The sequence below is a fragment of the Myxine glutinosa genome, chromosome 6 (genome assembly GCF_964187855.1).
Source record: "Myxine glutinosa chromosome 6, kmMyxGlut1.1, whole genome shotgun sequence".
Taxonomy (NCBI): Eukaryota; Metazoa; Chordata; class Myxini; order Myxiniformes; family Myxinidae; genus Myxine; species Myxine glutinosa.
In genome coordinates this window covers 64,042,206-64,069,168 of record NC_136266.1, presented here as the reverse complement: position 1 = coordinate 64,069,168, position 26,963 = coordinate 64,042,206, and the positions used below count along the sequence as shown (strand labels likewise).

At 45.7% G+C, this 26,963-nt stretch overlaps 1 protein-coding gene across 1 annotated transcript in view; it reads right to left on the bottom strand.

Moving 5' to 3' along the window:
* The window catches only part of LOC137429399 (voltage-gated delayed rectifier potassium channel KCNH8-like), a 723,799-nt gene that overhangs the window by 399,261 nt on the left and 297,575 nt on the right, over nt 1-26,963 (bottom strand). The window contains exon 4 of the mRNA XM_078781042.1: nt 25,474-25,613. Within this exon, the coding sequence (XP_078637168.1) occupies nt 25,474-25,613 (140 nt within the window). The remainder of the gene's footprint in view (nt 1-25,473; nt 25,614-26,963) is intronic.

Here is a 26,963-nt window from a genome sequence, read left to right as displayed (position 1 = left end):
CTGTTGGGTCCTGATCGGTTCAGTGCTCCTGCTCTCCCATGAGCCTCGACTCTGTATACAAAAGAAAAACACCGTAGAACATTGTTCATTAAAATTATTACCGACATGCAATACAATTTTTGCTTTCAGCAAAGACCTTGAACTCAACTTCAGCTCCACCTACACACTACACACTCTCCCTTCACTCCTGTCTCCTCTCAACCTTCTTTCACTTCCCTTTCTTCCCACACTCCCCTACCCTCCTTTCTCATCAATATCCTCCCCCATTGTCTTACATTTCTCAATTTAATCATCTTATTTCACATAAACTCCGCAAATAAATAGATGAGCTGGCCAACCTAGAAATGTTAAAACTAATTGGTTTGACGAAGAAAACAAAATGATATGAAGACATGAACCTTTCGACATTAGCTCTTCTGCAGAATTCCCGATAATCCTTACAAAAATCACTCAAAACCCAATGGGATTGTCATCAGATTTATTTTAGGTCTCGTGTGAAACTGCAGATCTTTATTTTGTAAGGGAAAACGTTTTTTGCATATAATTCTTAACAATCTTTATCGGTGTGTGTGTGTACGTGTGCTTTGTTTCTTTGGCCAGAAAGTTTATAACAATTTCAGAGCAGTCTTAAAAACGATCGACGCGATGCTGAGCATAGGGCGACTCCAGCCAAAAGCAAATGAACAATATAAATCTTATATAAAATCCCCCATTGCATAGAAAACAAGAAAAAGAGCAATCAGAATTTGCAAACCCTCACCAGGATGTATTTTCAGTGGTTTTTAAGTCTTTTGTGTTAAAACAAATATGGCGGCCGCACCACGTGACCGATGACATCATCATTATTTTTTTCTACACTCATTTATTCCTAGATTATGCTCAAGAAATTTCATCTTGATCAGATGACGTTTGTACCTGTCAAATTATGGCATCAAAATGGAGGCACCTATGACATCATCATTCACAGATGTTATTCCACATGGAGAGTTCTATACAATGAGCCATGTCTCCATTTTTTCTATTCAGCACTTTCGGAGATATAGACGTGCAAAGTTTTTTGGTTTTCCAAGATGGCGGCCGAACCACGTGGCCTATGACATCATCATTAACATTAAAATATTATACAGGTGGAGTTGACCTATGGTGAAAATTTCCTGTCAATCGGACCAACGGTTGCAGAGAAAAGCATATTTATTCTGTGTGGGCAAACAGACAGACAGACAAACAAACTGACTCAAATGCAATACCCTCTCCTCTGGCGAAGGTAACTAGAACAATGCGACTGTGTCAGCAATATGCCTCCGCATAGTCCCACAATGGGTAGTGGCCATCACTCTGCATATGTATGGGTAGTGGATCACGTTTGTGAAGTTTCGTGTTGATCAGATAAGGTTCGTTTTTCTATCCAAGATGGCTGCCAAACCACGTGACATGTGACGTCATCATTTCCAAACTATATGCAACAGTGCTGTAAGATATTTGTAAAATTTCGCATCGATAGGGTGAGCGGTTTCAGAGATATAATTGTTTAATATTTTCCTTCAATACAAAATGGCTGCCAAACCATGTGACCTATGATGTTATAAATTTAATATTTCAAGACAAATGGGTCATAGATCATGTGCATGCAATTTCAGATTTTTAGGAGAAGGAATTCGATTAAAACATTTTTGGCTGGTATACCACTTCACCTATGATGACATCATTATCATGCTTTTGTTCCCCATTGGGAGTACTGGACAATGTGCCAAGTTTAAAAATTTTACATTCAGCGGTTTCCAAGAAATATTTTTGGAATTATTTACTTTTAATCAAAGATGGCTACCATACCACGTGAACTATGACGTCACAATTATCATAAAAACATTCTGCATGGGTGTCACTCCTACCCTGAAAGTTTCGGCTCAATCGGACATATTGTTGTTGAGAAAAACGAGATCTAGCCCGGACGGACGGACAGACGGACAACCCGAAAACATAATGCCTCCGGCGACTTTGTCGGCCATTTATGGCCATGTCGGCCATAAAAAAGCCATTTCAAAGTTTATTTTTTTTTTTTTTTTTTTTTTTGTATACTGAATCGAGGCTCGTGAAAGAGCTAACATTTACTTCACAAACAAATCAACCAGACAAACAAAATACCCAAAAAGAGGGAGCGGAAGACAAGATGGGGAGAGAAGGGGAAGCACACAAACACAACATCCGAGAGCAGGGAGATGTGTGGAAGGGAGAGGGCCCAGGGGGAGGAGGCATGGGAAGGGGGGGGGAATTACAATCGGATATTAAGTTTGGCAAGAACGCAATAATTTATGGCTTCTTTTTAGCCTGGTGTTGGCTTAGCGGTTAGGGTGCCGGCTTGGGATCCATGGATCCTGGGTTCGAATCCCGGTCGATCCCTGAATTAACGCCAGGGTGGTTGACTCAGCTTGTCATCCTTCCGAGGTCGGCAAATTGAGTACCAGCTTGCTGGGATGAATGATCACGGTGTGTACCCCGATTGAGAATAGGTACACCGTATCCCTGCGCATCGAAGAGCGTGACCAAGGGTTGGCGTCAGGAAGGGCATCCGACCATAAAAACATTGCCTCAAACAGGGAACCATGATTGTTATGGGGCCCGCAAGGCTAACCCCCCGCTCTAGCGGGGAAAATAGCCTTAAAACGATCATTCATTCATTCATTCATTCATATAAAATCCCACGACCTGGGTATTTTAACTTGCTTAATCAACTTATGGAAGCATCTCTCCGAGCTCACCTCTTCAAATACTATCTTTCCTGACTCTACTCCACAGCATGTCCATATATATTTCAGTTATGTTCTTGGTTATATTTCAGTTCATCTATAATAATCGAGAGATCAAGGCTCATGAAAGTTCTGTAATGTTTTAAACATGCTCTTATTAACTCCAAAGCAAATTCTGTATTTGGTCACCTGGGCAAGTAGGGATCATGAAGGTTAAGCAGGAATCCCTTGATATTGTTGCGGATCTCCCGAAGCCCGTTCCCATTACAAAGGGGGGATTAAACCCCTCCCCCCCCTCCCCCCTGGGTCTTCGTGTCCACGAGGCCGAATCGCCACTTCCGGAGCAAGCGTGAAAAAGGGTATCGGGTCAACGTCGCACGTACCTTTAACCCACGCTGCCACGAAAGCGGGGACCGAACCTCGCACAAGCCACGCTTAATCGAGTACGCCCGAGCAGTATGCGTATCATGCGACTCGTACCGTTACTTTTATGGAACCCGATTCGAGCGGTTCTCGTCATACCATGCAAGGCCAATTAATGGAAGGGATGGGAACGGTCAAATCAGAGGAATAACACAATTTATTTACAATGTACAGTGATCAGGATGAAGGAAAGGGGACACAGAACAGAAGCTTAACCAATTTAACTTATCCCCAGACACAGGGCCCACTCACGCACACGGGGAGAAGAAGAGAAGAAGTCCGCGCCCCAAACGCGCTTTGCTGTCGGTCGCTCCGGGGCAGCTCGCCGGGCGTGGCCCTCTGATGTTCACGGCACGTATGCTGGAGAAGGCAGGCAGGAGGAGATCGCGCGTCTGTGGCCCAGCACGGGTCGTCCTCTCGAGCGTGCGATTAATACAGCGCAGAGCGCAGGCACGGGGCAAGTTCGTGTACAATCACGATAACCGGCAATTCAATGCACTCGTTCTGCGGCGCATTCTCGTGCATTCTCAAGCTCAGCTCAACTCCACTCACTCTCCCAGGGAACTGAGGTGGGGGGGCTCGGAGCAGGGTTATATGGCTCCGCCCCGGCCTTACTCGAATGTTCCAAACCCCACCTCTCATCGTCGTGGTTAGCCACTCCCGTCGAGCCATGATTGGCGGCTCGTTGCTTACCAGCCACTCCCTCCTGCAGTGCCTCCCTTTGGCCTCGCCAGACTTGTTCAGGCCTGCCACGTGGCATGCTATCGCCAAAAGACCGCCCAACTGACGGGCCTGCTCAACGCAAAACTAACACAGGAAAGGACTACGCTTACATTCACTAAGAAATAACTGAACTATCGCGAGGCTTCATGTTGTGGTGCATCTACCTACGAGGGGGAATTATCCTTTATTCCAAAACCACAACACTACACCCCTCTCTCGCCAGACTCGTCTCGAGTCGAACCCACCAATGGAACGACCGGTAGAGCCTGACATGCAAAATTAACCTTACTTTTAAATGTGACACATAGGTGTGGTTCCCCCTGCAATTTATTCTGACCCATGTGTGCGACAGTTTTAACACTAGATATGTCCTTCCTATTGCGTTGAGCAGCTACCTAACAGTTTCATGCCCACAACTACCCGAGTATTTCCGGAATTTTCAAACTAAACACATAGCCGGTGGGCAGCATTCTTATATTTACAAGCATGTATATTTACAATTCAATGACCCAGGACCTGTTCTTTTTGGAAGAGAAGATTGGAGGGGAGAGAAAACACACATAACACACTCATAAATGTGGCACTTGTTGCTTGCATCTTGCATCTTGCTTCTTCCGTGTGTGTCTAACAAACTGGCTGGCCCCCTGACCGGCATACAGGCCATTTGAAGCATCAGGGCCATCTAAGGTTGCAGAACTTCTCGTCCCTAGCACACAATAATAAACAAAAATGCTTTTATTTGGCCAGGAGGGCCGTTCTGACGTGGTCCAACTGCGTGGGATCAATGCCACTCAAACAAGTGGTCCGAAGTTGCAAGATGATGTTGCAGAAAGATGCTGCACAGCAGAGGTGCAAGGCCACAAGGCTTGTGGTCCATGAGTGTGACAAGGTGCAGAAAAAATGTGTTTGGCAGCAAAGTGCTGCACAGGTCAGCTGCACGGGTGCAACAAGGGTGCAGCAAAAGGATATGGCAGCAAGGTGATGCACAGGTCGGCTGCACAGATGTAGCAAAGACAGGGCAACAAGGTGCAGAAGGGATGCTGCACAGTTTGATGGTGCTGCACAGTTCGGCCTCCAAAATGGTCCTGGGGCGGGGGGAGAGACAAAGCCCAACAAGCAAGCGGAAAAGACGCAATGGCACACAGAAAAACAAGGTGGTGCGGCGCGAGGGACGCCGAAGAGCGAGCAGAGCAGGCTCGTCCCGAGCCGTCCATACCCCCCACCGTTGGCTACACTACCCTAGCCCCCCTTGTATTTACAATCCATCTCTATGTCTTGTCTCCCATATCCCTCTCTAATTCCAAATTAGTCTCCCAATCCCTCCCAGGAAAGAAGGGATGGAACAAACAAAATGTCTCATCATGTCATGACGCGTCTCACCACTCAAAGAGTTCACAGAGCCTTGGTGTGAAGCTCGTCCTCCTTGGTGACTGGCTGTGGATGTTGTGATGGGATTTCTCATCCTAACTACACTACTAACATTTATTCATTTAAACTACCCGGGGTCGTACTCTGCCAATCGGCCTCTTTAAACTATGTGGTTCTAAGAACCCGATTTCCCATTGCCCACACTGTGGTGCCCTCTGAATTTGGGTCTCACCTCCGCAAATTTTCACTCTGTGCCCTTGCACAATTTTGGGGCTGGGTCGTGTGGCCCTAACCAGCAGGTCTACCTACCTGCATACCTCCGCCACTGAAGCCGCCACCCGAGCTTACCTGCTCCTCGCGACTACCTAACTGGGGAAGGCCCTCCCTGGCTCTTACCCCCTGATGCCCACCTTGGCATTGGGCAACCCGGGTCCTCTCCTGGGATCCTCCGGCCCCACTCAACTCACAACAACTACCATAACCAGCTCCCAGAGCCTACCTATGGCCTCACCTGGCCGACAAACTACCAGTGGCGGAGTGCCTCAATAACTATACGCACCAATTAAGCCACACGCCCAGCCATTCCACAGTCTACTGCACCCAACAAAACACTTCGTTCTACTACCCGCACCACAGGTGTCAATATCCATACAATTTACCTATACCCTCTACCTGGCTTTACACTACCACCCCGGGCTTTCGTGAATGGGTTCCACCTCCCCCCATTCACTCCTTCGCACCATGCATTCCACACCTTTTATTCCACACCAAGCATTCCACACCACTTATCTCACACACCTTTTGTGCTCACACACCTCAAACACAATTCCACTTTTTCCACACACAATTCCTCAAACACACAGCATCATCTACCTAACTGGTTTCCCCTAAAACTCGTGCTTCCCCGTCGTCCTTTTACACTATGCACACCCTGTTTTATTATCAACCGTCTAAGCTACCTACGTCCCCTCTACAGTCCAGCTGTCACTACTTAAATCTTGGTCCCTAAGGTCTTCTAAATCCCTAACAATTATCCTCGCTCTCCCTCGACTAGCTTCGGTGCCCCATGGAGGCAACCATTGCTGGCACCCCCATGTGCCTATCACTGCCATCCCCCTAAACTAGTGCTCATTGGCCCGCCGCATGTGAGGAATGGAGACACTACCATTCCCCCACATGGGGGACACTACTCTCCACAGTCCGCTACACTACGAGCCCCCATCTCTGGAGGTGCATTGTCACGGCTCGGCCTCGAAGGGCCGAGCAATCCATGTGGGTGGTTGGTCGCCTGTATGTGGTGTCCGTCCGGCATTTTTGATCCAAGGGGGGAGGTATGGATGGGCCGAGGTGCAGGGCTCCATCCCTGCGTGGGCCTCGCTGTCCCACGCACGGTGACCCAACCGGCCACGGTTGGAGCACCGCGCCCGATAGGGCGCGCGGCTCCGAAAACTCCTACCTCCCCTTGAACCTCACCGATCGCCTTTGCCGCCACGGCACGGCACCAACCATACAGTGCGGGGGCCGGTACGAATCGTGCACGCCGGTCCTTGTGAGACCGACGCAGCACGGATTCCCTCCGGTCCCTGCTGCACACAACTCACCGGGGGCTCACGTCTGCTACCCATCCCGCTAGGCCCTACCCCGGTCGGTGTCGATGCTTGAGCCGTGTCCGCACCACTCGCGACCCACTCCGCACTGACCCTGGCGCACACGCGCCTCCCACACACTCTGTTACTGCACACTGTCCTTCCACACTCTCCGGTGTGCATTCTCCCTCACACTCCGTACTCGTACCTACACACCCCGGCGCACACTTTTCTCTCACACACTCGGGTACGGACTCCCTCTTACACCACACAATGGGCCCATCACGAACGCCCGGGTCTCGCCTCTGTCCCAAGCGCGCCGAACACCCATTCGCGCCAAACACATTCGCGCCATTTTTGCAACTCACCTCGGGGACCTCCTTCCCTGGCTTCTTCGCCAGCACCTGCAAACTTTTAATTTCGTTAGTAAGCACGGCATCACGTTGCAAATACAGACTCTGCGCGGGTTCCATCACCTCCTCCCACGATTTATTCACTTTCTCTCCCGTCTTTTCGGCCCCAATTATTTCTTTTTCTATCACGACGATCGTCGATGCCCCTAAAATTTCTTTTTCCAACTCAACCCTCGCCGGCGCCCCCAAAATTTCCTTTTCCAATGCGATGATCGTCGGCCCATCTACACCCCGCGTCGCGATTCCCATAGCCCCGGTCAACTTAGCTGTCCCTCGGTCTACCTTGCTCCCTATGCGTTCCCCACACCGCGTCACCTCGTCGCGTACCACTGCGACCTTCCCGCTCAACATGCGCCCAATGTCCTCCCCTGCCTTTTTCATGTCCCTTCTCGACTCTGCCCTCATCTTTTGCCTATCGCACCTGGATTCGTCTATCATGGCATCCATTTTTCCATGCAGCCTTTTCCAGCCACACATTGCTTCGTCCCTCTGGGTGTCCATTTTGCTTTCCAACCCTTTTTTCATTTCTTCCAATTCCCGGGTGGATTTGTCCCCCATTTCCTTCATTTTATCCCCTTGGGTGTCTATTTTTGGCATTATTTGGGCCAGGTATAACTCAATGTCAAACCCGGCCCGCAAAGCAGGCCCGTCCGCCACTGCCACGTGCGAGGCGCCGCCATTTTCCTCGCCAGCTGCCGCACCCTCATCAACTACCTCCACTACCAACTGTCCCTGTTGGTCCTGGGTCATCAATTCCTCCTCTACTACCCCCACTTGCATTTGACCGTCTTGGCCAGCCATGGTACGAATATAATTTGGTTCTTAAACTAAATTTTGTCCACCCGTAATTTGGAGTGCGTGAAGCGCACTCTAGGTCCAATTATCCCACTCCCGGACACCAATTTGTTGCAGCCAATCTGTCCAAATTGGTGTCCAATTATTATTTATTTTTTTTAGGGTTCAAATCCCACTCCTGACTACCAATTTGTTGCGGATCTCCCGAAGCCCGTTCCCGTTACAAAGGGGGGATTAAACCCCTTTTCCCCCCCGGGTCTTCGTGTCCATGAGGCCGAATCGCCACTTCCGGAGCAAGAGTGAAAAAGGGTATCGGGTCAACGTCACACGTACCTTTAACCCACGCTGCCACGAAAGCGGGGACCGAACCTCGCACAAGCCACGCTTAATCGAGTACGCCCAAGCGGTATGCGTATCACGTGACTTGTGCCGTTACTTTTATGGATCCCGATTCGAGCGGTTCGAGTCGTACCATGCGAGGCCAATTAATGGAAGGGATGGGAACGGTCAAATCAGAGGAATAACACAATTTATTTGCAATGTACAGTGATCAGGATGAAGGAAATGGGGCACAGAGCAGAAGCTTAACCAATTTAACTTATACCCAGACACAGGGCCCACTCACGCATACGGGGAGAAGAAGAGACGAAGTCCGCGCGCCAAACACGCTTTGCCGTCGGTAGCAGCTCGCCGGGCGTGGCCCTCTGATGTTCACGGCACGTATGCTGGAGAAGGCAGGCAGGAGGAGATCGCGCGTCTGTGGCCCGGCACGGGTCGTCCTCTCGAGCACGCGATTAATACAGTGCAGAGCGCAGGGCACGGGGCAAGTTCATGTACAATCACGATAACCGGCAATTCAATGCACTCGTTCTGCGGCGCGTTCTCGTGCGTTCTCAAGCTCAACTCATCTCCACTCACTCTCCTAGGGAACTGAGGTGGAGGGGGCTCGGAGCAGGGTTATATGGCTCCGCCCCGGCCTTACTCGAATGTTCCAAACCCCACCTCTCATCGTCGTGGTTAGCCACTCCCCTCGAGCCCTGATTGGTGGCTCGTTGCTTACCGGCCACTCCCTCCTGCAGCGCCTCCCTTCGGCCTCGCCAGACTTGTTCAGGCCTGCCACGTGGCATGCTATCACCAAAAGACCGCCCTACTGATGGGCCTGCTCAACGCAAAACTAACACAGGAAAGGACTACGCTTACATTCTCACTAAGAAATAACTGAACTATCGCGAGGCTTCATGTTGTGGTGCGTCTACCTACAAGGGGGGATTATCCTTTATTCCAAAACCACAACAATATCATGGAAAACTCACATGGTCGAATCGAAAAATGGGAAATTTTGCAAGTGATGAACTTTCGCATCAATCTTGTATTTCTGTGATCTCTGACATGACATCACAGAGTTAACATAATCTACCATCATTGCTCTTTCTGGCAGACGAGTAACGAATCAATTGGAGAATTGTTTTTAAAGTTTTCCTGCGATGAGTCTCCGGTGGGTTATTGTTGCACGAGCGCCCAAAGGACCCATAAGATACCAGCTCTTGGACCAAATTAATGAATCTTACTCGAATCTCGAGCAAGTGGCTCAGACTAAATGGCCTCACTTATCTTGAACCACACACTTTGCGGAGCATCGTTACGAGAAGACAAGATGGTTAGGTCTTGAGGATTTCAATCCCGTTTGAAAATGAATGCAGGACCAACTAACTATTCAAGAATATAAAGAATGTTGGCGAGGGGAAAATGTCCATCTGTTCCCGAATGTGGTGGCTTCACAGCGGGAGAGACTGAACTGCACCATGATGAGTGTTGTCTATTTATCATCAGGGTGGCCATTGAAAGACCTAAGTCCATGCTCCACAGAAAAATGGATAGGCCAATCAGCTGCGTTTTTCATCAGTGGTAGCAATAAAATGAGTGAAGGTAAAGTACTCATTATTTATAGTCCAGATTAATAATCATTAAATTGATCTATAAACAAATGTTATACATTTGTGGTTTTCAAAATGACAAAAATAAACACAAACCCCTTATATATACGTACATATATGTAATATGTCGGTTTGTGCATGACCGAAGCAGGTATGCAAGATTTAAGTTTGAAGTTTATTTCTGATCAAATAACTTATTTATTATTGTAATTCACTGTACCAATGACAATTAATAGTCCAATTACAAAACAAACTAGAATGGCACTCGGTAGAGCACATATCTCCACCAGGCTGAACAATTCGTGTTTTGTATCCCACTGATAGGCCAGATCTCAATCCAGATCTTCACCAAATATTGAAACAATTCGTCCTGTCACACACCCAACTTGTCCACCAAATTTTGTCTACATCCATCCATAACTTTATGAGATATCCTGCTCACAGAAACAAACAGACAAATAGACAAACGTGGGTGAAAACATAACCTCCGTCCACCTTTGGTGGCTCTACTCAGATCGTCCCCAATCCAAAATCATAATCTTTTCTACCTTTGTAATCCCACTCAAATCGCTCCGAATTTTTTAATTTTTCCTCCATGGAGTTTCCCTCTCCATGACAATTTAAGAATTTGCATATTTGGTCACTGAATTGGTTCACCAATCAAAAGCTAGAAGCTGATTGTTTTTCTTTTTTAGATCAAAAGGTCAAAGGTCAAGGTTGTGTAAAATCGCCAATTTTCACCCGATTTACCTTAAATTTAAAGAATTTGCATATTTATCACTGAATTAGTTCACCAATCAAAAGCTACAATCCGATTGTTGTTGTTTTTTTTTAGATCGAAAGGTCAAAGGTCAAGGTTGCATTAAATCGTCAATTTTTGTCCCATTTACATGAAATTTTAAGAATTTGCATATCAGGACACATAATTAGTTGACCAATCAAAAGCTAGAAGCGGATTTTTTTGTAAAATCTAAAGCTCAAGGTCAAGGCTACATAGAATCATCAATTTTCATTTTGTTTTGTTTTTTAACTCTTTTCGTTATTTTGAGCCGGCAGAAAAAGAAGAAGACATCTGAATACAAACGGACACGGACATGCTTTGAATTTTCAGATGCTTTCTAGTTTTGTTTGTTTTGATATGGTTATATTGATCAAAGGATCATCGTGGAGCTTTCTCGTCATAAAATTTAAAACCAGACAATTTAAAGACAGCAGACATCAGTAAACGTCAATGTAAATCCGTGGTTCCCAACCTGGGTTCCCAACCGTGGTTCCCAACCGTGGTCCCCCTGGGGGGCCATGGTATATTTTTCGGGGGGCCATGGGGTAATTTGCCAAAGGCAATACAAGATGAATTCCTGGATCTCCGAAACGATTCATTTGCCAAAGACACATTCGAAGAGAAGAGCTTGACGGAGTTTTGGGTGGGAATGGGTCGCTAACCTAATATCAGCCAGATAGCTATCCGGGTGCTTCTGATATTCTCGTCTACCTATCTCTGCGAAGCGGGGTTTTCCACGCCGTTGAATATCAAATCGAAACAGCGTAATCGGCTCCACGTGGAAGATGACCTCCGCTGTGCCCTGACTGTGACTCAACCATGGATACCCCCAATTGATAGCTAAAATGCAATTTCAGCCATCCCACTGAGTTTTTTATTCACTTTTACGGCACATGCACCATGTCCCTAGTTTTGATTACCTGAGTTGTTGTCGAGTTGAGTTTGTTTTTGTGAGATTATAACACACTGCATTAAATACAGACACAATAGAGGTGTTTAGTTTTCACATATTCTTGACTTTTTTTTTTGTTTGTTTTTTTTTTTTGTATACTGAATCGAGGCTCGTGAAAGAGCTGACATTTACTTCACAAACAAATCAACCAGACAAACAAAATATATAAAAAGAGGGAGCGGAAGACAAGATGGGGAGAGAAGGGGAAGCACACAACACAACATTTGAGAGCAGGGAGATGTGTGGAAGGGAGAGGGCTTGGGGGGAGGAGGCGTGGAAAGGGGGGGGGGGGGGGGGAAGGAGAAGTATAAAACACAAGGACACCAAGGACTTCCAGGACAGAAGTTGGTATTTCAAAAAAGTGGAATTGGGGTGAAATTAGCGGGGGTAGAAAAGATCAAGGTTTTGGATGGGGGAAGATAAGAGATGGTGGTAAACAGCTGTTTTAAAGACCTGGAGGGTGGAGTGGGATTGAAGAGAGTGAGGGAGTTTGTTCCAGAGGCGGGAGAAAAGAGGAATAAAGGAGTGAAGGTGAGCAGGGAGTCTTGATTTTGGCAGTTTAACCATGAGGGTTGCAGGCAGATCTTGTGCGACCTGTAGGAATATTTGCAGGACAGAGCCAAGAGAGAGCTGGGGGGCAAGGCCAGAGAGGAGTCAGTAGAAGACGGACAGACCACCAACCTGCCTGCGGTGAGTGAGTGAGAGGCCCTTGGAGTTAGCTTCATCGCGGGAGATTCCAATGATTCTGAATGCTTTGGTTTCAACAGCGTGAAGACGAGCTAGGTGTGAGGCAGGAGCACCAGCCCAGAGGGGAGAGCAGTATTCCATTGAGCTGCGGATGAAAGCCTTGTATGTGGTGAGGAGCGCAGGTGTGCCAAGGAAGGACTTCGCACGACGGAGGATGCCCAGTCGGCGACTGGCTTTGGAGGCCAGATTTGAAATGTGGTTTTCCCAGGAAAGATCATGGCAGATAGTGAGACCCAAAAGCTTGAGTGACAGAACTTCTTGGAGAGGATTATTCAGAAATTGGATGGGAGGGTTGTCCAGTCGGTCTTTTCGGAGAGACATCGTAAGAGTGTGAGATTTGTCAGGATTGAAAGACATGTTCCACTTGTTTGCCCAGTCTGTGATTTTGTCCAGGTCTGCAGAGAGTGAGGAGGCTGCAGACTGCCGATCTGAGGGATGAAGAAATGGACTTGGAACCTTTTCATACTGTTTTCTTGTGTGACAGTTCTATCTTATGCTGTCCATAGTGTTGCTACTGATAATATTAAAATCTCATCAAACATGCATCATTCGAGCGACGTTGCTTTGTTTGCTTCTTCCAAAAACGATGTTCAGGCAGTCCCCGGGTTACGAACGAGTTCCGTTTTTAAGTCTGTCTGTAAGTCGAATTTGTATGTAAGTCGGAACAGTTACGTACGGTTCACATCTCGTGTCAATTAGTCAAATGTTTGTCTTAGTATATAGTATATATTTTACCTAAAACATCTATAGGTATAGAAAACATGAAAGAAACATTTCTTAAACTGTTTAGATAGAAAAGAAAAGATAATGATTAAAGGTTAACACTTACTCTCGTTCCAATTGATGTCTTGCAAACCTTGAAACAATCATACCTTGATATATCTCTCCGAGATGATGGGCCTGGTGTTGGAGAGGATGGACCTGGTGCTGGAGAGGATGGACCTGGTGCTGGTCAAATTTCTTAAAGTAAACATCAAGGGTGGCTTGAACAGAGCTTTTCTCATATTTCTCATGTCTACCGCTCCCCTTATTATATACTTTGTGTGTCTGTTTGATTTTTTTTCTGTGTGATAAATGTTAGCTCTTTCACGAGCCTCCATTCTGTATACAACAAAAAAAAAAAAAAGTTTTTAACAATAGGCTTTACAGAGGTCGGTACGTAAGTTCGGGCGTTCGTAACCCGGGGACTGCCTGTAGTTTGGATCCAGTAAGGAACAGAAAAAACTATGGAACTAAATGTTAATGTTGGCTACTTGGAATTCCTCATTTTCTGTGTAATAATTTACCAATTCTCATGCAAACAAAATAGCCAATTAAAGGAAAAAAACACCTCTCAGAATGCACCACAGAGCATCTAGAAATCTAAATTTTTCTGGGGGGCATGCCCCCAGACCTCCCTAGCCTGCTTACACGCGCTCCGCCTCTCGACCCTTGCGAAAGGGAGGGGGTGCTGGGGATGTGCTCTGGGAGTTGAATAACATAACATAACACAAAAGGAACCATAACACAAATGGTTGGGAACCCCTGATGTAAATCATAAGGATATCAGTAAACGATGGACAGATACACATGTTTTATGAGATCTGAACCTGGGTTCCCAACATCATGAGCCATTGGTTCAGATGGAATCGCTAAACCGGCCAAATCAAGTGTAAGGATAATTTGGCTCACTCTTTGAAGAGATTTAACAAAAATTATTACTTTCACTTGTACCTGTTCAGATGAATTCTCAACATCAAACTTATGCAATGGCGTCTCTAAAGTCAAAGCTGTTGCAAAATTGTTTTCCAAATCCTATTGCTTTACCTTACATCGTCACACTGGACTTGCCGTGTCATTAACTCCCTGCCTTGCCCCCTGAGAAAAGTCATCCTTGGCAAATTATTTCCTTCCCATGGCGCAAGAACTTGCTGACCTATCCTCTGCATAAAGAAACACAATGACATCAGTAGAAGGATGGCTTATTAGACCATGAAAGGAAGAAATATATCTCTACAACCTCAACAGCAACAACCCCTGGGGGGCGGGGGGGGGGGGGGAGTCAATGTTCAAGACAGCATTATAAATCTTCAGTCTTGGACACGTTTTTCTGCCTTGCTGACATCATCAGGAAAAGAAAAAACAAGGTTTAAAATGTCAGGTCTAGGCCTGTTATAGAGTCTGCTTCTTCTTTAACGGCCACAATTATTCCAATGTTATTCTGCGGTTGACCGGTTGAAGCTTGACACAAGTCTTTGATGAACCAGCTGTCCAGGCCTGACATTCGACTGAGATTAGTGTAGAAATTTGGAATTTGGCCTAGGTGCCCATAATAATAGCTTGCCTATTCTTTCCGAAGGAGACCCTGGGATCAATAATGTCCGTCCACCAACTAATGCCAACAAACAGGATGCCAGTTTAACATCCATAGAGGGAGGGCACACACATTGATGAATCACCCTGCCTGTGAAACACCGGCATGATAGTTTTTTTTATAGCTGGGGTGAGATTCGTACCCAGGATAGACAGCTTAGAGGCGAGTATGCATACCTATAGGTCTAGGCCATCCTGCCAGCCCAGGCCTGTTATAGAGTACTAGGGCATGCCCGTACTATATCTATATCTAAAATTATATCCCCCCCTCTATTTACATGAAATGGTTTGGTCCATGAAATGTTTTGGTCCATTCGCAACGCCAAAGCGAACGGCGAACGCTTTACATGAAATGGTTTGGTGCATGAAATGTTTTGGTCCATTCGCAACGCCAAAGCGAACGGCGAACGGCGAACGGCTTGCGAGTACAGTGACAATCCCCCCGGGGTTTTTATTAGTTTTAAAACATAGTTTAACGCCAACATAGCGCCAACATAGTTTGCAAACGTGAAATAAATGAATACGCTCTCAAATGTGCCATCCGAGGCAGAGTGTGTCCGCCACGTTCGGCACACGCGATAGCTCGCTGCTCTCTGATTGGTTGAATCGTTTTTTGGACATAGCTCGGTAAGTAATTGTCCGATTAATATGAAACCTTGAAAAGGCACATCCTCGGGTCCCCAGCAATATACCTGGCAAGTTTAAAGTATATCGGACCCGTGGTTGTCGAGAAACAGCGGTCACAGACAAACAAACGTACAAACGTACAAACAAACACACAGAGATTACTGGAATTATAGATAGATGATGTAATATTGTAGGCAGTAATGCATTCAATGGAATAAGAGACTCTGTTGTAAAGGCTCATGTCAGTCTGCATTGGAGGGCAAGTTAAACAATGGATTATATTAACTGAATGCCATGAGTAAGAGTATGTTCACTGCAGTGGGAAGTGATGTCGGACCAGAGCAAAACTGAGGGGGAAAAAAGCAAAAGTAAATAAATAAAAAGAACCCTCTTCTGTCCCCTTATGAAGGGGAAATGCTCAAAATGTCAGCTGGATATCACTTCCCCATCTGCGAAACACACTCTTATCAACCTTTGGTGGATAAAATCTGTTGCTTAATTTGAATAAGCTAATCTGTCATCAGTGATGTCAGATTTTATTCACCAAACAACGGAAAGGGAATGAAACGGGAGAAATCCTCAACCAAACCAAGTTCTACAAGACATCTCCTCCAAAAGATTTGTAACATCCCCAATGCTTAACATTCACATGGATGTTGTTGGAATGAAAACCGATTCCAGGTTTTAACTGAAAACAACACACTCCTCCTACAAGCAATTTGCCTTCCGTTAGCCCTCTAGGCTCTTACTTCGGATGTGATACATACATTTGAGCACACGACTCAGAAACATGACGTGTATATGTAGTGTGTCCATTTGACTATACTGCGTAATCATGCCATAGTCGGTGAAAAGATATTCTTAAGAAATCCAATACGAGCCTTCGTCACCATAAAAATAGGATATATCCAGGCTTAGTTCCACTTTCAAATTATGCACAAGTGGGAAGGATTAAATGACTCAACTTCACTCATAAACCATGCAATATCAGTCTACAGAAAATGGAAGGCCTCCCTCATTTTAGGTTGAGAAGTGTTTCACATGCGTGACCAAGTGTGGGTTGGCAAGTGCAAAAAGCCATGAGAACTGAACCCACACCGGCCGATGGAGAAACAAACGAGTCTGAAGCACACTTGACCAAACAGCCCTCTGAACGCCATTCAATCGGAGTGCCAACACGCTAACGAGTAATGGATGGAACCAAAAGGACTTGTTTGAGGTCAGCTAACTGCCGTGGAAATCAAGGAGAAGCTCATGTTTCAAGCGTTAACCCTTCGGCCTCATTTGCCCCGACCAAGAGTTAACAGCCAAAATGCCAGCTTCTCCTTGTTTCCTCGGATTGGACTTTAATCAACTTTTTTCAAACACTTTCCAAGTTTGTAAAACATTTTGGTGTTAGTAAGGGAATTTAGACTTCTGTGCTATCAGCTTACAGTAGATATAGATACTTCGCTAAATTCCACTTGTAATTGTGAATCGCGTTTGAGGTCAAAACAACCTTTTATCCACTTTCATGATATCTTTGGCCATGTGTAGCATCAAAAAACTCAACTCTTGACAAGTGAGAATGCCAAATAAACAAACAAGAAGACATGGATACATAGTTGCAAAATCTACCCCTCCCCCACAAAAAGGTTGCCATGGATACATCAAATTGTCAATTTCATTAAGACTAAAATTGACAATCTTAATCAAAGCTCGGATCAATCAAATTCAAAGCTCGATTAAAATTGATGATTTTTCCAATGAAAAATTAATGATATTAGAAGTTTGACCTTGAATTTGACCTTTGACCTTTTTACCTCAAAAAGAGTTGGTTTCCCAATTCAATGATTCACGATGTCATTGCTGTTTAATTTCCAAGTTAGTCGGATGAAAAGTGACGATATTTCATGTGAAAATTAATGATTTTAGAAGTTGGACCTTGAGTTGACCTTTGACCGTTTGACCTCAAAAATAGTTGGTTTCCCAATTTAGTGACTGAATATGCAAAAGCTGTTCAATTTTCAAGTCAATCGGATGAAAAATGGCAAGTTTGGAAATTTGACCTCCAAGTGACCTTTGACCTATGACCTCAAAATCAATAGGCCTCTCAATTATTACGAGCTCTACAACCTGGTGAAGTTTCATGATGATCGGTTTAGAATTGTGACCTGTAGGCAACTGACAAACAGACAGACAGAATAACAAATGCAACCAACCAAAATACTTCAAAAATCATCGATTTTGCAAGTAATAAATAACCCATTGCCCTTTGTGTCATTTCCTCGCTGCTTGTTCCACGATCAATGGAAAGGTCTCACCGGGTTCTTTCACTCTGAGCGTTGACATGCCGTTAAAGCTCATATTAATCTCAGCATTTATTTATTGAACATCTTAATAATCGTTTGAATTTCTGTTGCTTTCACTGTTAACCTGGGATTTCTTTTATATTTCAGGATTTATTGCAAACGTTTTCTGTTGACTTTTGTCAAGATTTCTAAGCTTTGCGTATTTCTTTTTTTCTCCCAAAAAAACATGCAAAAACATCTGAAAAGAATTAAAGGATAATATAGCTGTCTAATTTTGTTTGGGTTTCTGTGTGCGATAGAGAAGCTGATGGAAAACGTGAAAGATGAGGAAGTCGTTGTGGTAGGAGGAGACCTAAATGGACATGTGGGAAGGAGTATGGATGGTTTTGACGGAGTTCATGGGGGTTACGGATATGGTGTGAGAAATGGAGAAGGTGAAAGGATTTGGAGTTTGCTGATAGAGCTGATTTGTTGATTTGTAACACTCAGTTCCAGAAAGAGGATAATAAGCTTGTTACATACACGTCAGGTGGGTCGACGACAACCGTTGACTACCTGATGGTGCGTAGGCGAGATAGGGGGCACCTCCGGGACACAAAGGTGATCCCGGGGGAGGAGGCTGTTTCACAGCACCACTTGGTTGTCTGCGACATAAGGGTGAAAGGTGCGAGGAGAGCTCGGCGGGTGAAGTACCAACCGAGAATGAAGGTGTGGAGGTTGAAATAGGTGACAGTAAGGGAGGCATTAAAAGAGAGGCTGAGTAAGGTCGAGGATGATGTGGTTGAGCTTGAAAGTGGTTGGATGTCAATGAAAGCTAGTCTGTTGGGAGCCGTTGGTGAGGTATGTGGATGGACAAAAGGACCACCGAGGCACTCGGAAACATGGTGGTGGGATGATGAAGTTGGAAAGAGGATTGACGAGAAGAGGAAGAAGTTCAAGGAGTGGCAGAAGGCGAAGGGTACGGGAGCAGAAACAGCAGAGCATGAAAGTTATAAGGCAGCCACGAAGACTGCAAAGAAAGAGGTAGCAAAGGCGCAGGAGGCATGTAGGAAAATGTTCGGAGAACGCTTGGATTCGGAAGAGGGTCAGAAAGCAGTATTCAGGATTGCAAAGCAGAAAGCGAAAGAGAGGTGTGATGTGATGGGGGTGAGTTGCTTGTAGGATGAAGTGGGACAAATCGTTGTCGACCCAGATGGAAGTAAAGGAAGATGGAAAAGATGTATGGAAATGCTGTTGAATACAGAGAATGAATGGGATGGCAACATAGAGAGTAACCCAGTTTTAGGACCGGCAGAGAAGATAACTGAGAAGGAAGTTGAGGAAGCGATAAAGGCAGTGAAGGGTAGAAAAGTGGGAGGGCCGACGGGAGTTGTGGGAGATATGTTGAAGACAGCAGGAAGTTGGGGTGTGAAGAGAATGACAGAGATCTGTAATCTGGTGGTGAAAGAAGGCCGCATTCCAGTGGATTGGGAACTGAGTACCCTCGTCCCTCTATACAAGGGGAAAGGTGACCCTCTGGAGTGTGGCTCGTACCGAGCGATAAAGTTATTGGAGCATGGAATGAAGGCATTGGAAAGGGTGTTGGAGAGGAGGATAAGGAAGAAAGTGAAGATCGACGAAATGCAGTTTGGATTTATGCCAGGAAGAGGAACGACAGACGCGCTTTTCATTGTGAGGCAGTTGCAGGAGAAGTACATGGAGAAGAGGAAGAAGTTGTTTCTTGGGTTTGTTGATCTGGAGAAAGCATTCGATAGGGTTCCACGCAAAGTATTGACATGGGCATTGATGTCCACCTGTTCAACACCCGGTCCCTCAACAACAAATGCCTCATCCTGAACGAATACATCCTGGATAACAAACTGGACTTTCTCTGTCTCACCGAAACCTGGCAACAACCTCTGGACTACTACACACTCAACCTCACCACACCCAATGGATATTCCTACGTCCATAAACCACGCTCGGAGGGCCGAGGTGGTGGAATTGCCGTTATCCACCGTCAAGACATCAGGACCAGCCTCATCCCCATCGCCTCATCCTCATCATTTGAACACCTGGCTTTTAAACTCTCTGGTCGCACGCAGTCAGTCATGGCTGTCGTCTACCGCCCTCCCTAACCACACCCATCATTCCTGTCTGACTTCTCCTACTTTCTGACCCAGCTCTGTTCCCTCTCCACCCTCAATCCTCCTCCTTGGTGATTTCAATATCCACATGGACTCCACTGACTCCACAATAACCACTGACTTCACTGATTTACTCACCTGCTTTAACCTCACTCAACATGTCGACTTTCCGACCCATATCCGTGGTCACATTTTGGACCTTGTCTGCTCCACTGGATTAAATTTGCACCATCTCTCTGGCTCCGACCTCACCCTCTCTGACCACTTAGCTATCACTATGACCATCAACATCCCCACCCCAACACCAAGACATTATCGCACTATCACCTTCCGTCAGCTAAACGCTCTTTCACCTACCTTATTCTCATCCACCCTCTCTGAAAAAATGTCCACTTCTCCCTTCGTTGACCTCCAAACCCCTTCCGACCTCACTGACTACTACAACCACACTCTCTCCTCCTGCCTTGACCAGCTTGCGCCTGTAAAAACCAAAACAGTTTCTTTCACCCATTCTGCTCCCTGGTTTACCCCCGAACTCCGCCTGATGAAAACTTGTGCTCGCCAACTTGAAAGACTCCGCAATAAAACAGGTCTCACAGTTCACTCCCAAGCCTACAAGGACCACCTACAACACTACAAAGATGCCCTCTCCCGTGCCCGCTCCGCCTACTACTCTCAAATTATCCACTCTGGCTCCGGAAACCCAAAAGCACTCTTCTCGACAATAAACAAACTCCTCCGCCCCCTGAACACCACCACCCAGTCATTCACAGTAGACAACTGCATCTCCTTCCTTTCATTCTTCCAATGCAAAATTGAAAACATCTACAACAGCTTGACCACCGCCGCACCCGCTCCCCCTCAAACCACCTGCCCCCCCCCCTTGTCCTGCCATCCCCTGTCTCGGTTCTCCCCAATCTCCCCTACTGACCTCTCTGAACTCCTCATAGGAATGAAAACTGCCACCTGCACTCTTGACCCCATCCCCTCCAGCTTTGTCAAGGCCTCCCTCCCTGCTCTCTCTCCACTTATCATTGCAACAATAAACTCCTCCCTGTCTACAGGCATCGTCCCACCTTCCCTCAAAATTGCTGCTGTTACCCCCATTCTAAAAAAAACCTGGTCTAAACCCTGACACCCTAAACAACTTCCGACCCATCTCCAACCTACCCTTTCTGTCAAAAGTTTTGGAACGCGCTGTAGCCACTCAACTCAAACATCACCTCTCTGCCAATAACCTGTATGAAACATTCCAATCCGGATTCCGCTCCAACCACAGTACTGAAACTGCTCTCCTCAAAATCACCAACGACCTTCTCCTCTCCTCTGACGCTGGCAACCTCAACATTCTCGTCCTCCTCGACCTCAGCGCTGCCTTTGACACCATCGATCACACCATCCTCCTCACCCGACTTGAATCCACCTTTAACGTTACCGGCACTGCCCTCTCTTGGATTAAATCATACCTCTCTGACAGACGCCAGTTCATCTCCATCAATAACTGCAAATCCCCCACTGCTCCCCTCTCCCAAGGTGTCCCCCAAGGTTCAGTTCTTGGCCCCCTCCTCTTCATCCTTTACCTATCCCCCCTCGGTCACTTGATCCGCCGTCATGGTCTCCAATTCCACTGCTTCGCCGATGACATCCAGCTTTTCATCTCCACCAAGTCCGTCTCCACCGACACCCACTCTATCCTGACAAACTGCATCACTGAAATAAAATCCTGGCTTCAAATCAACTTCCTCAAGCTTAACTGTGATAAATCTGAAATAATAATCATTGGCCCAAAAACGCGCACAAAATCCACCCATAACTTTGCCTTCAACATCGACGGTATCCCAGTATCCACCTCCCCTCACATCCGGAATCTTGGCGTCATCTTTGACCAAACCCTCTCCTTCGACAAATACACTAAACAGATCACAAAGTCAGCCTTCTTTCACCTGAAAAACATTGCCCGTCTCCGCTCATCCCTCTCCTCCACGGCTGCAGAAACCCTCATCCACACCTTCATCACCTCCCGTCTGGACTACTGCAATAGCCTCCTCTATGGTTCACCCTCAAAAATCACCAATAAACTTCAATACATTCAGAACTCCGCTGCCCGTCTACTCACCCATTCCCGGACCCGTGACCACATCACCCCCGTCCTTTACAAGCTTCACTGCCTCCCCATCCCCCAGAGAATCCAGTACAAAATCCTCCTCTTGACAAACAAAGCCCTCCATAACCTGGCCCCATCCTACCTGGCTCACCTCCTCTCCAGACACACTCCCACCCGCAACCTCCGCTCTGCTGGTACCAACCTCCTGACCCCCTCCATCCGGACCAAATTCAGATCCTGGGGGGACAGGGCCTTCTCCATCGCTGCTCCCACTCTCTGGAACTCACTACCTCACACCATCAGAGACTCCTCCTCACTCACCACATTCAAAACATCACTAAAGACCCACCTGTTCAACACTGCATTCAACATTCAACCCACAGCATTTAACCCCTGACTATCTCTTCTCCTTCTCCCTCCTTTTGCTATAAATATTTCCCTATTGATTCTTGTCTTTTTGCAATTGTGGTTTTCTTGTATTGTTATGCATTATGTTTTCCACTCTGTCAAAGCGCCTTTGGGCTATGTGAAAAGCGCTATACAAAATAAATGAATTATTATTATTATTATTATTGAGGAAGTTAGGAGTGGAGGAATGGTTGATCAGAGTAGTGATGGCAATGTACAAAAGAGCGCGCACAGCTGTAAGGACGAAGGACGGGAACAGTGGTGAGTTTGAGGTGAAGGTGGGATTGCATCAGGGGTCGGTACTAAGTCCACTACTATTTGTAGCTGTGATGGAGGTGCTGGCTCAGAACGTAAAGGAGGGTTTACCATGGGAGTTGTTGTATGCAGATGATCTGGTGTTGATTTCGGAAAGTATGGATGGACTGAAGGAAAAGATGAACAAGTGGAAGGAATGTATGGAGACAAAAGGTCTGAAGGTGAATATCGGAAAGACGAAGGTGATGGCAAGTGGTAAAGCATGTGGTGAGGTGGAAAGAACTGGGAAGTGGCCCTGTGCTGTGTGTAGGAAGGGTGTCGGAGTGAACTCCATTCAATGTACAATGTGCGCTGAGTGGGTTCATCAAAAATGTCGTGGTCTGAGAGGGTCATTAACCAGTGTGGCAGCTACATTCAAATGTAAGGTGTGCACAGAGGGAGCTGCAGATGGAGGAAATGTTGAGTTGGTTCTTGGAGACGGCGTGAAGCTGGAAGGTGTGAAAACATTTTGCTACCTTGGAGACATGCTGAATGGAGAAGGTGGATCAGACTCGGCAACGGTTGCGAGAGTGAGATGTGCATGGAAGAAGTTTCGGGAACTGAGTGGCGTGCTGATGATGAGGGGAGTGTCGTTGAAGCTGAAGGGAAAGGTGTATGCTGCAATGCTGCATGTGTGAGAAGTGTTATGATTTATGGGAGCGAGACATGGGTAATGAATGTAGAGTAGCAACGAAGGTTGGAAAGGGTGGAAATGCGAATGGTTCGATGGATGTGCGGAGTATCGTTGAGAGAGAGGAAGACAAATGATGAATTGCGAAAGATGATGGGAATAGAGCCTGTGATTGATGCTGTGAAGAGGAACAGGTTGAGATGGTTTGGTCATGTGTTGAGGAAGGATGAAAGTGACTGGTTGAGAAGAGTGATGGAAATGAATGTAGAAGGAAGTAGAAGACGGGGAAGATCGAGAAAGACTTGGCTAAAGATGGTGGAAGAAGAAATGCGGGCAAGGGCGTTAACAAGGAGAGATGCAGAAAATAGGACAAAATGGAGAAGATTGTCATGGGGACCGCAAGGCTAACCCCCGCTCTCGTCAGGAAAATGGCCTTTAAAATGCATGTTGTTGTTGTATGTTGTTCTGACCTGACCATAAACCATTTCTGGTTCTGGTGTTCTGCCCAAAAGCAGGATTGGTGCTTCGCAGGCAGGGAGAGGTCTAAGTGTGTGTGCCACCCCTCGTTTTATGATTAAGCCGGGTGTCTCATGTGCTCGCATTAGTTGGTGGCCGTTAAAGATCTCAGGGTGTGTTTCACGAAGAGTAGGTGCATTTATATCACCAGTACTCTAAAACAAATTATACAAATTCCTGCCTTGACTTATTGTAACCCTTACCATAAGACTACTTTGGCAGCACCAAAATCTGCTTTCGGGCAAAACACTAGAATCAGAAATGATAATATGTGAATGGAAAAAACCTAGGTGGGCTTATTTGGCATTGCTATCTGAGCATTTAGTTTATACTGCAAAGATCACGGATTCAAATGCCATAAATAATGGAATTTATCAATGACTGGTATAAAGGAGTTAATAAATTCCATTATCAACTACTGGTTGGAAGAGTTTATTCGACGGTACAGTCTTGTGAACGTGCCAAAACCTGAAGCCTCGGCCTAGTGTCAGGTGTGCTTATATATTTTTTATTTGACATCTTACGGATGTAAATGAACAATCATTTTACTCAGCGCACCTTGCACCCCATGGGCAGTGAATTTCACCACCCTGTACCTTGTATTTATTGTGATTTTAAAAAACGTTTCTGTACACCGCTCTTAAGGCTGGGTTTGCCAGCCACCGTCTACAATTCCAATAGAAGAGATACAATTACTCTCATATGGAAAATGTTTTTCGAGTTTGTTTTATCCTCAAAAATAGACCGTACTGAACACACATTCGTGTTAAAAGATTGGCCTTAAAAACCTGGCTCAAATTGTCCTTATGAAGGGGGACAGACATCTGTACAAACATACATATATGATATACGAGTAGGGATACCCAGCATTGCCCGATGTTTTTTTTTGTGGGCCTAAAACATTTTCCTCCACCTACTAAGGAGTGGGTTCCCTTCACGCTTCCCCACTCCCATGATAGATCGATTAAAAGAAAAAAAATCCCCAAAAAATAAACTTTTTAGTTTATTATTATTATTATTATTTTGACTTTTTTTTTTGCCCAAAACACTCCCTGGCACTCACTGATGAGCGTCTGAAGAGCGTTGTCGAAGATCTATTCAGCCATCTCTGAGAAAAATGGCGACAAACACAGACAAACAGCTCTCTTATAGTATAGATGGTAGATAAGTCGATAAGAGTGTTAACAATTGTGAGAAATTTGGTGTGGCCGATGTTTTCAAGCATAGCCCCCAATCAGAGCAAATCTCTCATATATTTGATCCGGCAACAGACGGGCAATGGCCTTCACAAAACCAGTATTCCATTGATTCCCATTTCTGTTTTCATTTGTCTGTTGTCCCATAATGTCATTGTAATTTGTGTCATTCATTCACCCGATAAGCCTGAAGCCAGTGTAGATTCAAGATTCAAGATTCAAGATTGTAAGAAAATAACCTTTAAAAATGAAGTCATGATATGAAATAAAGTTTTCATGCAATTTTACAATGTTTAACAAAGTGTTCCCTTCGTCTGCAAACATGAGAGGTCTTCGCGTCTCAGAAAGGAAATACGGGCAAAGGCATGCGGTGGGTGTCCCAAGCTGTATGATGAATTGGCAACAAAATGTCCTCACCTGTACAAGCAGCGGTACGAAAAATGGAAGTTTAAATGTACTCACATTCTTTATCTTCAGCTTGTTGTTATCTTGCTTCTGGAGGTGGCCCGACAAGTGGTAGAGAACGGCTCGGCTCCGACGTCTGCTCACGTTGAAGTTTGAGCCGGTCTGACCCTTCTTTCGAAAGCATTGGTCTGAACTCACTGGTGCCGGGAGAGTGAGACAAATGCACCGATTACGACCCATGGGTAGTTCCTTCGCAAACACAAACAACAATGAGGTGTTATCCGGGGAAGAGGGAGAGGGGGGTGGGGGGGAGGTAAGGGGAAGGGAGGGGAAGGAGATTGGGAAGGAAGGGGAGGAAGGTGTAGGAGTTAGTGAGGGGGAATGGGAGGGGGAGGCACGAGGAATGGGAAGGGCAGGGAAGAGGGTTAGGGGAAGGGGAGAAAGTGGGAGGGGGAGGGGAGACATACTGTCACATTTAAAAACATTTACATAAACACATTTAAACATTTACATATGTTTACAAAACAAAACAAAACAAAACATTTACAAAACACATTTACATTAAAAAAAACAAAAAAAAAAACACATTTACATAGATTAATTGACGCCCCTCACAGGCCACCCTCCCCCCCCCCCCCCCCCCCCCCACAAAGTTGTATTTGTACCCCAAGTTTGAAGTTTGTAACTTAAAATATGTGGCTGTGCATAAGGAACAAAGCCACAGAGAGAAAGATAATGGCATATATATATATATATACAGTATATGTATATATATAATCGGGAGATTAAATCAGACGCAGACGTAGCTTCAGGACGGTCGATCTTTAATTCTCGACAAGCTTTCGACCAACAAAGGTCTTCTTCTTAGTCGTCCCCAAGTTCAGCGGAAGTGAAGCGCAGCTTACAGTTATCGTTCATGTTACAGTTCATGTTCATGTTCATGTTCATGTTATCGTATCAGTTCATGTTACTCATACAGTGCGGTATGTCATACAGTTGCAATTTTCAAAGTGCCCTCTGGCCCTCCCTCGTGATCGATGCACAATTGCAGCCGAGCAGGCACAGAGTGGCACACATGCTTGCAGAGTTCGATATCAATTTCCTCAAACTTTGTAGTGCGGACTGGGCTGCGGAGAACCCAAGCGTGACAGTTGAGAAGGAGGTAAATTTACCTGGCGTGACAGTTTGGGCAGCCATATCTCCATTAGGGATAATTGGACCCTTTTTCTTTGAGGGATCTGTCACTGCAGAAATTTACCAAGCAAGTAAAAACAAGTAAAACCTGCAAGTAAAACAGCTTGGTACACTTCCATAATAATTTCCCCCCGAATAAATGGTTAGATAAACATGTCATTCATTTATTATAGAAATATATATATATATATATAAACAGAAATCGGGCGCTACTTTTGACTCACCCTGTATATATACAGTATATATATATATATATATATATATATATATATATACAGACTTGGCATTTAATATGGCATATTTTTTTTGTGGGGTGAACTTACTTTTCAAGATGTCTTAGAACCAAAAGTTCA